This window comes from Pipistrellus hanaki, assembly GCF_964339955.1.
Source record: "Pipistrellus hanaki genome assembly, chromosome: 4".
Classification (NCBI taxonomy): Eukaryota; Metazoa; Chordata; class Mammalia; order Chiroptera; family Vespertilionidae; genus Pipistrellus; species Pipistrellus hanaki.
In genome coordinates, this window is record NC_140506.1 from 38,556,133 (window position 1) to 38,568,262 (window position 12,130).

General features: G+C 42.8%; 1 protein-coding gene across 1 annotated transcript in view; it reads right to left on the minus strand.

The window, feature by feature from the left end:
- The window catches only part of SERINC5 (serine incorporator 5), a 98,991-nt gene that overhangs the window by 16,727 nt on the left and 70,134 nt on the right, over positions 1-12,130 (minus strand). Inside the window, exons 6-7 of the mRNA XM_084881319.1 lie at positions 6,162-6,373; positions 3,735-3,830 (exon numbers count right to left, since the gene is read on the minus strand). Coding sequence (XP_084737445.1) covers positions 3,735-3,830; positions 6,162-6,373 — 308 coding nt within the window. The remainder of the gene's footprint in view (positions 1-3,734; positions 3,831-6,161; positions 6,374-12,130) is intronic.

The window sequence follows — 12,130 nt, forward strand, 5'->3', positions numbered from 1 at the left end:
AGAGTAAAGGTTCATCACTGGGACCTTCTTCTCTGTAGTACAACTCAGACTAGACAGTGGCTATTTCAAAGCACCTGTCTCCCACCTCACACCCTGCAAGTAGGACCTGCCGATTCCAGCACTATTCAAATATTACAAAGTACACTTAGACTCTTGTTGTTATTGCTGTTAATCCTCACTCAAAGATCTTTTTTTCCATTGATTTTCAGAGAGAGTGGAATGGAGAAAGGGAGTAAGAGAGAGAAATAAAGAAACATCAATGTGAGAGAGACACATAGATTGGCTGTCTCCCGTATGGGCCAGGGTTCAAACCTGCAACCCAGCCGAAACCGGTTTGGCTCAGCGGTAGAGTGTCGGTCTGCGGACTGAAAGGTCCCGGGTTCGATTCCGGTCAAGGGCATATACGTTGGTTGGGGGCACATCCCAGGTGGGGGGTGTGCAGGAGGCAGCAGGTTGATGTTTCTCTCTCATCAACATTTCTGGCTCTCTATCTCTCTCCCTTCCTCTCTGTAAAAAATCAATAAAATATATTTTTTTTAAAAACCTGCAACCCAGATATGTGTCCTTGACTGGAATTAAACCCCCAACCCTTTGGTGCTTGGGCTGACGTTCTAACCACTGAGCTATTATACAACCACCAGGGCAACTTAGATTCATTTTTTAGTTTACTTGGCAGCTGCTGAACAGAGATAATGTACAGACAGTTGATCACTCTCTCTTTCTGGAGGTGTGATAAGGGCACTCTACTACCAACCGAGTATCAGATAACAGCTATCTGCCCACAATCTCCCCCAGATGACAAGTCATTTTACTGCCAGTAACAGGATGGCCGTGGCCCCTTTTAGGCTGTAACCTGGGAACCTACTGAGGTTGTCTGGATTTTTAAAATATTTTGAGAGGCTACATAACAAATATTTCTGTAGTATTACCATCAGTGGTGGTTCATTTTTTGCCTAACACAGTTTTCAATTTTGAACACCCAATCTAGGTCTGATTGCTAACTCTGTCTCAGTAAGGGACAGAAACCATTTTACAAACATTCTAAGTATTTGAAGTTGGACTGAAATTATTACTAGTACTCACACTTGAAATAGTAAACATAACTGTGTATGCTGTGGTTAAAGGAATCTTTATTCTTAGGCCAATGAAAAATGTTTTCTTAAAAACTGACCAAATATGAACTTTGCTATTTAAGTAGTACCACCTGAAATTAAAAATAAAAGGTTTTTTTTGTTTGTTTGTTTTTAAGTGATACCTGCCATTAAAAAGAAAACTATGTTAACTAAAACCTCAATAAGTTAAAACCAGAGATTAATATATAGGTATAAAGTCCTGAAGAGACTAGGTTAAAATAAACTTAGTCAAAATAGAACTTTGTTAAAAAAGATTATATCTAGGGTAGACTATACTTTATATGAGGCCTACAATTAAATCACTTTGCACTATAAATAGCTATAAAAACAAGACACATACATAGTACGTGCATATGCTAAACCTTTAAAATTATTTTTGCCTTTGTTTCCTAAATAAAAATTTTAAAAAGATCTTCAATTTTGTTTTTCACTGGCAAGGCTCAGGGGCTTATACAATAACTCTTTAGAATAGAATCCTATATAATAAAAGTGTAGTATGCAAATTGCTCCCTTCACCGGAAGTTCTTCCGGGAGTTTGACCAGGGAGCGGGGCCAGCTGGGGAAGGGAGAGAGGCCCAGGTGTCAGCAGGTGGCCAGGGGAAGGGAGGGAGTACCTGGCCAGCCGCCGCCAACCATGATATGATGTAATATCATGTGATATGATATAATATAATATAATCCTATCTAATAAAGATGGAATATGCTAATTGACCCTCATGCTGTTGCAAAAGATGGCGTCCGTTGCCCACAGCCAATAAGGAGAAAATATGCTAATTGACTGCCCGGCCCTCAAAGATAGTACACCCATAGCCAATAAGGAGGGAATATGCTGACTGACTGCCAAGCCCTCAAAGATGCAGCACCCACAGACACAAGATGGTGGTACCCAGTCCCCTCATCCCCGCTGGGGCAGCAGGAGTGCGGCAAGGCCTGGCCCAGCCACTCCATGCGCCTGCCTCCAGAGTCCTCCAGCCCTCTCAGCCTCTCAGCCGCCCAGTGGGCCCAAGGCACAGGCAAGCCTTTGATGGAGGCTCAGGTAACCAGGGCCGGCCGAGGCTTGCGCTGCCGGCAGTGGCAGCAGCAGAGGTGTGATGGGAGCGTCACCTTCCCCTGATCACTGGGTTGTTTCCCACCATGAGGGCTCCCAGACTGTGAGAGGGGGCAGGCCGGGTTGAGGGACCCCCACATCCAGTGCATGAATTTTCATTCACCAGGCCTCTAGTATAATTTAATCCTATATAATAAAAAAGCCTAATATGCTAAGTGTCCAGTTGTCCGGTTGGCCATTCAACCAATCAAGGGATAAAATGCTAATGATATGCTAAGGCCACTCAACTACTTGCTATGATGTGCACTGACCACCAGGCGCAGATGCTCCAACTTGTAGGTGAGTTTGCTGCTGGGGTCCAGCCGATTGGGACTGAGCGAGATGGTCCAGACATGCCCTGGAGCCCTCCTGCAGTCCGGCTGGTCAACCTCTCGAGTCCCTCCCTGGCCCTGATCATGCACCAGTGGAGTCCCTCAGCCTGTCCTGTACCCTCTTATAATGTGGGCTGAGGGAACTCCCCCTGCCGCCCTCCTCCCCCGCTGAGTGCACGAATTTTGTGTACTGGGCCTCTAGTATAATATAATATAATACTTTTATAGTTCTCAAATAATCATTGCAACTATGATAATAGCTTATCCTTATATAGTACCTACTATGTTTGAAAAACGGAATTCTTAAAAATCACCTTATAAAATAGTAATCTTATTTAAGTGTCTTGTTAAATTAAAATTCTTATTTTAAAGGCAAGATGTCTAGGTGGAGAATGTTAAGTAACTTTGTACAAGTTACTTAAGTAGCAGCACCAGGCTACCAGGCAGTCCAACTCTAAAGCTCATGCATGCCCTGTTGTCTCTATAAATAATTGTTATTTAAGATGAGCAAGTCAAGGTCACACAACCAGCACATGATGCAGCTGGGCTCAAATCTCTTCCTGTTTCTTGCTTCCATGTTTTTCCACTATTTGTTTCAGTCAGAGAAATGACTACCTGAAGAAAAGTAAATTAATACCCAACTAAAAATGTTTTCCCATGTTTTCCATGTTTTTCCACTATTTGTTTCAGTCAGAGAAATGACTACCTGAAGAAAAGTAAATTAATACCCAACTAAAAAAACAACAACAAAATAAACGAAGAAAAATAAAAACATCCCTTGAAAAAAAAAAAAAGCAAAGAAATGCAGATTAGGCCTAAAAGCAAACTCAATAGTCCACCTTTGTACATGTCTCTCCTACACAGAAGGAATACTAGAGAAATTTTCATCTTCATAACCCACCTTCAGGTCTTAGTTTATTGAAAAAGTCTTAATCATTTCTATATTTTGATTTATTTAGAGTGAGGGGATGTAGCTCAGTGGAAGAGCTGGTGCCTGGCATATAATATATGAGACCCCGGCATCTGCAACTCAGCTGTCAACACCACTCCTGGAGGAACACAGCTCCTCTTGATTTACTGCATCCCTCATATTTACACAACAGCTCACAGAGACACATTGCTTCCTCCACAAATGAAAATTTTCGTTCCACAAACACATGCTCCCTAACAAGGCCAACTTACCCACTTCTTCAGGTTTGCTGGTCAGAGCTGAGAAAGTGAGATATGTGACATAGCAGCTTATGAGACCCGACTGCAGTAACCCGGAGTGTGGCTGCCCTGGAAAATGACAAGCGACAGGTTTGTAGACAGTGTTTTAAATTTCAACAATAATAGAGCACCTGCTTAAAAAATAAAAATAAATAAAAGGGTCTCTTCACCCTCCAAGTGAAAATGATTCCTCAAACTTGGGCTCTGCCTTTAAGGGAAAGAAGAGGTACACAATGTGTTTGTTAGGTAACACTAAAAAGATTTTGGGGAGAGCGAGTTAGACACTGTGCCTAGCTGCTATTTTCGAGGTGCCAAGCTCTGCCAAGTTCTCTACCAACACTTTATTTTTATAACTACAGCTGTATTTAAACATACTGCCTGGTACCCCTGAAGTTCATTAAGTTCCTTTTTTAAAAAATTTGTTGTTGTTGTTAATTCTCACCTAATGATATTCTTTTCATTGATTTTTTTTTTTTTAAGAGAGTGGAAGAGAGGGGAAGATATGCAGAGAGAGAAATACTGATGTGAGTGAGACACATCGATTGGTTGCCTCCCACATGTGCCCTGACTGGGGCAGGGGATCGAAACTGGGACCCTTCAGTCCACAGGCTAATGCTCTAACCACTGAGCAACCAAACTAGGGCAACATTAGTTCTTATATCACAACATCTCAGAAGAACACTTACCATCATTATTTCTGAGCTCCATGGACTCCTGATTCTATAAGGACAGCAGATACTTAGGGTCCATGACAGTGGAAAAAAGCTCTTATTCATCAATGGATTAAAAAAAAACAACCTTTGGCATACCAGAGCTGGTCCAGGCTAAAGAGGAAGGTTATGGGGCTCAGCATTTACTGGGAGGAGGGCTTTTATGTTACAGCATTTAAATTAAACTTAAGTGTTTATATCGTTGATAGTAACCAGGTGGTGATAAAACTGATTTATATTTATTTGGTGAAATTTTCCACCAACTACTGGCATGAAAACATTGGGTTTTATCCATTCTTCTCTCTGGTTAAATTTGTTTCCAGAATTATATTTATGAAATTACAATGGCCAATAAAGGTATAGAAACAGACCCTTTAATGATGCTGCTCTTTTGGCATAGAAATAAGATTTACCTTAACAATTAATGGCATTAAACTGAATATTAAAAATGTTATAACTATTTCAAAAGGTGGGATTTTACCCAAAGGATATTTTAATCTGAATACTAGTAAAGTTTTAGGAAATTCTTATCTGACCAATTAAAGTGATTTGAAAGAATAATACTCTCAATTTCAATAATGGTCTTGAAATTTTTAGTACAGAAAAGCTTTTATATTATTCAACACAAGCTCCTTTAACTTGCCATTTTAGAAAGGTTTCAAGGTGCTATAAATTTATTGGCCATTTTTTCCTTTTCCTATCTAGAAACCTAAATGCCACGTAATTCTCCCCCCCTCCCCCCCATCATCTGTAGAGTAAGACACCTACAGGAAACTCGAAACCAAGGACAAGTCTATCTACAACCAAAGACAGCACACTGGCTTATGATACCAGAAGTCGCCCTAACTGGTTTGGCTCAGTGGATAGAGCATCTGCATGAGGACTGAGGGTCCTGGGTTTGATTCCGGTCAAGAGCACATGCCTGGGTTGCGGGCTCGATCTCTGGTGGGGGTGTGTGCAGGAGGCGGCTGATCCATGGGTCTATCATTGATGTTTCTAGCTCTCTCTTCCTCTCCCTTCCTCTCTGAAAATCAATAAAAATATATTTTTTTAAAAAAAAGATATCAGAAGTCATTTACAAAGGACAATTGATGCCTATACCTTCTAAAGTACTTTCAAATTCCATGTCTCTTCCTTTTGGCTTTGAAACAACGATGAGCACTGTCAGGCTCACAGGTTTCTGTCGGCTTTGCTGAGGAAGGACTTGAGTCTGAGGAAGACAGCTCAGGAGGCCAGCAGCTGGCCAAGCAGAGATCGGATTTCCTGCTTCCTAACCGCACTGTCCCTGGTGCCTGGCCTCGAGAGAAAGATGAGCCCAGAAAACAGCTCCTTCCGGAGCCTTCTCACTCAAGTTTTGCACAGAGAACATAGCGAAGAGCTCGATGTACAATAAGGGCCTTTCCATGTAAAGGCTCCTTGTAGTACATTATTTAACAATGGTAAAATCCCTCTCCTAGTTCATCGGATTCATTATGTTTAGATCTTTCTTGACATGAGCCATGCTTGACGGTCACATTCAGCCCAAGTGGGGGGCATGAAAAGGAGACCGGAGTCCCATCTTTCCTATGGCTGATCCATGCTCGGAAAGTTAAGGAATGATGTTTTTTAAATTATTGTTATCATTGGGTTTGCTAAAAGACACTTCCACTATGAATAAGGAAGAATGGGGGGGGGGGGGGATTGTGCTTACGATTTTGGACGCAGGGCGAGATGGCGACCAGTGAAATCAGCACACACAGGCCTCCGTTCACTCCCAGGAGGATTTTGTTCTCCATGCAACCATCTTTCTGTGTGTAAAACACGGCCATCAGAATCAAGCCTCCGGCGGCGATGGAGTACATGATGAGGGTCACCAGGGACAGAGAGGCGTACCACAGCTTGTTGTGAGCTGTGCCTGCAGTCCTGTTTGTCCGGTACGTGGGTGAGCGGGACGGGAGAGAAGACAAGTCAGTCAAGGCCACCGCTGCGCTGACATTTACTAGTACCATTAACTGATGCTGTCCAGCCCAAGCCCATCAGAACTGAGTCCTCCAGGAGACCTGCCAATGATTATGCCACACCAATGCGAGAAGGTGCAGGTAAATATGCAAAAACTTCGTGGTCCAAGCTTAGAATGTGTTCTAAATACTGAAAAGATTCTGCTTTTGACACAAATGTATTCATCCTTATATAATGACTGTCCACAGGCTTTCTGAGTGGGAATTACCCTGGGATGGGTTTTGGCAGTATTATGACAAAGTGGCTCTTTGCTGGAGCTCACTTCCCGTCGCCCCTATAAGCCCAGAGACTGGAGGTGCCATGGTGCTCACCCCAGTGCTGCCAGCAGCTCCTGCGGAAGCCCCTTTGGTCTTCAGGGAGAGGAGCGAATTAACTTCTCCCAGAGAGAGACCTCAGCTCTGTGATCGCACTCTGAAAGGCAGGCTCTGTGATAGTTCTGCTTCTCCAAAGCAATGCCAAGTGTGAGTAAGGGGAAATATGACACTAAACCAAAGGGAAGAATAAGCCAGGGGGAGAGTAAGCATTTTAAGGGGATGTACAGTGAAGAAGCTAAAAGAGGAGATGAATATGCTTTCTACTTTACCACTGTTATTAAAGGGATGGGAGACGTTAGTGGTGGTTTAACAAGCGAGGGAGATTGTTCAGAACAAAGAAAAGGGAGGGCTGATAGACGCTAAATGAAGAGGACGGAGCAACGGGAAGAATGCCTTGAATCACCGTCAGCTGCCTTCTGATCACACTGCCCTTTGTAACCACATTCTCACAAACCTTCAGAGAAAGCAACTTGCTTACTAATTTTGCAAAACTGGAAAGTGATCAAGCAACCCAGCTAAAATATTCTAACGACGAAAACCTTACCGCAGCCAGAGACAAAGGAAAAAGGGAGGGAAAGGCCAAAAAGACAATGACCACTATATTCCTGAAACGGAGCCAGGCACTCCAATGACCACAAAAGTGTTCTAACAGAAAAGGCACGCAAAGGAAAGGAGGAGAAAAGCGAGACTCGAGAAGGGGAGGGGGAGAAAAATCTAAGAGCCAAATAGTAATGAATGACTCACGGAGAGAATGAATTATGTAGAAAAAGGTCAGCACTGCTGACCAGTGTGTGGGTGGGGCCCACGTGTTTCTCCACTAGCCTTTTGGGTGATATTATTAACATATGGAGAACTTCCTTACAGTTAATTTATGCTTATATTTCCAGTTTAATCTTCAACCCAACCTCTCCTCTCAACTCCAGTCTCATGATATCCAACGGGTCTGCATCCTTGCTTGGAAATCTGATCAGTATGGCCAACTTAACAGGTCCAGAGTAACTTCCCAATGGTCAGATCTTATTTGGTCTTGCCAACCTCAGAAAATGGCAATTCCATTCTACTCCTTGTGTGTGAGGGGTGGGGGGAAGGAGGTGGTGGCGGTGGTGCTGGGATGCGTTAAAGGAAAGAACTGCAGTGGCTCTCTCTTCCCCTGCTGCTCTCGCTCCCCTCCACCATGCCACCATCAGCAGCAAATTCTACTGGTTTCAACCTCAGAGTGTCAGACTCTGACTGCTGCTGACATCTAGCTCCAAGCTACCTCAGCTCTCACCTGGATTATCTCCCACTGGCCTCCTGACTTGCACCTACAACTCCCACTAATCTTTAGATTAAATTAGATTATGTCCCTCCGGTGCCCTTCTATTTTATTTTTTATCCTCACTGGAGGATATGTCTTTTTTTATTGATTTTTAGAAAGAAACATTGACATGAGAGAGACACATCCATCAGTTGCCTCCTGTACGCTCCCTGACTGGGGATGGAACCCACCGCCTTTCAGTGTACAGGATAACACTACAACCAATGAACCACCCGGCCAGGGCCAGTCCCCTTCTAGTTCATTGGGTGGCCCCAGAAGCCCTACATGATCTGACCTAGTGCCAACTGTGACATCATCTCTTACACCCCTCCCTCACCACTGGCGTCCAGCCACAGTGGACACTCCTTAGCACACACAGCAAGGGCCCAGCAGCCCCGCTCAGCTCTCCCTGCTTCCTCCATCGCCCTCACACCTCATCAGGAAGCCTTCCCCTGCCCGCTCTCCCCAGCTCCCACCCCGGCTTTCTTTTTCTCCAGAGCACTTTTCACCATTGTACCTATTATTTATTTGCTTGATTAATCAAGATGATTATCTCTCCTCCCTCTCCCCCCCCCCCCCTCCTGCCCAGAGGAACGTATGCTCCACAGAGCAGGACATGTACATGTGCTTTCTAGTTTACAACTATTAATAAAAAGATGGGAGACATCAGTGGTGGTTTAACAAGCTAGAGAAATTGTTCAGAACAAAGAAAAGGCAGTGCTTATAGATGCTCATTGTTGTTCATGTGCTCTACTGTGGAGGGGCTGGCAAACAGCAGGCACTTGACTTGGTGCAAGGACTGTCGATGCTACAAAGAACTCCGCGGCCATGTTAACGGGGTAATGCAGCTCCAGATTCAGCTGGTCCCCCTGATGACATCTTGTTTTCACAAACCCCTCTAACGAGTGCAGAGTCTTATCTTTACCGTGTGGATGCTGCCACAGTCACAGTCCACTGTGAATAAACGCTCAGTGAGAAGCACTGGAGATTAGAACAGGACCAGGCAGCACAGCAGAGAGCACGGTCACAGCCGCAAGCAGCCTCCAGGAGGGAGAGTGAACTGGGCTCAGGCTTGGGGTCAGGGTTGGGTCAGTAAACTAAACAATATAAATTAAAAGTATAGAAAATGGGTCTTTGTGAGAAATACCTGAATATACCATCTACTTTTTATTTCAGTTTTGATACGGAATTGACCCTTCTACCCACAAAATTTCAGCTCGGAATTATTAAAAACAAGACAACAGACCCCAAATGAAGTGCTTTATGCTAAGGCACCAAACCAAGACAGCCTAATTGCAATCTGGCTTTCCCGGAAATAAGAATCCTAAACCAGTCAATCAGGAAGCACCTGATTCACACCATTAGGGAATCTGCCTGAGAGACCTCTGCCATCCATCCCCCAGAGGAGAGTAGCCCTATATGTATGTAACTGGCCCACTTCCCCCTGTATAACTTCCTGGTTCCTGCTCCCTTCTGCCTATAATGGTCTCATTCTGCCCGGCTCCTTGGAGCTCCCATTTATCTGCTAGCTTGGATGTTGGCCAATTCAAATCAATTTTCTGCTCAAATAAACCCTAAAACGTCTTTAATATGCCTCAGTTTGTCTTTTAACAAAAGCACAAAAACACACTAACCATCTAGTCCAAACACATCATTTTACAAGTGTGAAAACCAAGGTCACGGAGGCCAAGAGACCTGCCTACAGGGAAACAGCCAGCCGGAGAGTGAGGGGCTGCACCGTCCGCACGCCTCCGGTTTCCAGGCTATCACCTTCCTCCCCCACGGCCTGCGCGGCCTTCTCCTTCTCAACGTCTTCACAAAAAGAAAAAGGAGGGAAAAGTACTTTAGTTGTTCCATGAAGAGTGATCTGAGTAGTCTGTTTTCTAGACTAACCTGTAAGCAAGAGACTGTTTAAAAAACACAGCAAAAACTCTAGAAAAACTCTACTTTTATGTAAGTGAATTTACATAAAAATAAAAATATGAGTGAGCTTCCTAGCTTAATCCTAATTTTAGGCAAACCACCCAACCGACTGTAAATATGTTGACAAAGGGGTTTTGTTGGGATATTGGCCTCAAAGCCGGGACAACAGCAACATCATTGTTGCAAAGCTTTTAAGCCATTCTGATTGAGTGGTTTCTGGAAAGTTTTTAAAAGCAAAAAAAGCTCTTCTAAAAAGCCTGTTAAAAGTTGGCATCGATAACCAGTCCCAGAAAATGGCTTCAGCATCAATCAAAACATTAAAATCAGAGTGAAGAAGCCCAAGAATTCTCAAGAGAAGATGGTATTCAGTGGGCAAATCAGGGACTCATTATCGAAGATGTTAATATTTTATCAGGAAGTTCCTTATTTGAAGAATATTTGGGGAAATTTTAGGAGAAATTTTGAATGACACATTCTAATAAGAAATTCAGAGGGGAAGTACAGTAAGACTTATCATGGAAAGAGTGATATGTAATCAATTACAATGCATTTCCAATTTATTGTCACAGTTGAGAAAATTAGGGTGACTATAAAACTATAGTCACCCATTTGACTTATCTTTAGGAAAACTTCGCTGCCTCAAAATAAGATGGAGTAGAGACCTCAAATATAAACTACTAGGTTTCAGGGATGACTCAAAAAACAGGATAGCATGCCCTAGCTGATTTGGCTCAGTGGATAGTGTCGGCCTGTAGACTGAAGGGTCCTGAGTTCAATTCCAGTGAAGGGCACATGCCCGGGTTTCGGGCTCGATCTCCAGTGGGGGACATGCAGGAGGCAGTCTATCAGTGATTCTCACCTTTGATGTTTCTATCTCTCTCTCCCTTCCTCTCTGAGATCAATGAAAAAATTTTCTTTTATTTTTATAAAAAGCAGGAAAATAAGCACAAACTTACATATGAGCACTTCTTAAAACTAGAAATTTTTCTTATCTTAGAGATTAAGACTTGAAAAATACCAAAACATACTACTTGTATGGCTATTCGATTTGCTGTCAACATTTTAGAAACTGGCTATAAGCATTTGGATACATACTCCAATATTTCCCAAATAATAAAAAATGATTGTCCTGGCTGGACAGCTCAATTGGAGTGTTATCCTGTTATGCCAAGGTTGTGGGTTTGATCCCCGATCAGGGAACATAAAAGAATCAACCAATGAGCCCTAACCAGTTTGGCTCAGTGGATAGAGTGTCGGCCTGCAGACTGAAAGGTCCCAAGGCTGATTGCGAACAAGGGCATGTACCTTGGTTATGGACACATCCCCAGTAGGAGATATGCAAGAGGCAACTGATCGATGTTTCTCTCTCATCAATGTTTCTAACTCTCTATCCTTCTCCCTTTCTCTTTGTAAAAAATCAATAAAATATATATTTTTTAAAAGAATCAACCAATGAATGCATAAATATGTAGAACAAGTTAATGTTTTTTTCTTTCTGTCTCTAAAATCAGTAAATAAAAAATTTAAAAAGTAGCCATGGTTAAAAATAATAATAATAATAAAATTATTAATGCATCTCATGATTTGATCTTTAAAAAATAGCAAAATAAAATGGCAGGCAATGAATACCTCCAACCTGAGAACTATAATCAGAATGAAAAGTATTTTGAGAAAATTTCGACAGTATATTTTGTTTTGTCCAAAATAAAATTCACATTCATATAAAACTTTCTAATCCCCTCCCTCCCCCCCCCCCCCCCCCCGCACGCTCCCTCCCAAAAAAGTATAAAGTAATCTGATGCCAACAAAATAACAAAAGCCTTACTGGGTACAAAAGGCAGTCATTATCATTCATATTTTGTAAGTAAAGTAAGACAGAGAGTCTAAGTGCTTTGTCCAGAGTCACAAAGAGCCCTTAGGACGCAGGGGGTTGGACCCTTGTCTGGCTGCCATTTCCTCAATGTAGCTCAGCAAGAATAAAAACCAGTTATTAATAGTCTGGCATTTCCCACTTATCCTGGGATATGAATTCCACTTTAAGGCACATAGAAAGAGTCTGTGTTCGTCAAACGCAGGATGGCTTTCTAAGGTAGCACAACACATCTTCCTAACAAAGGCGTCCTTCTA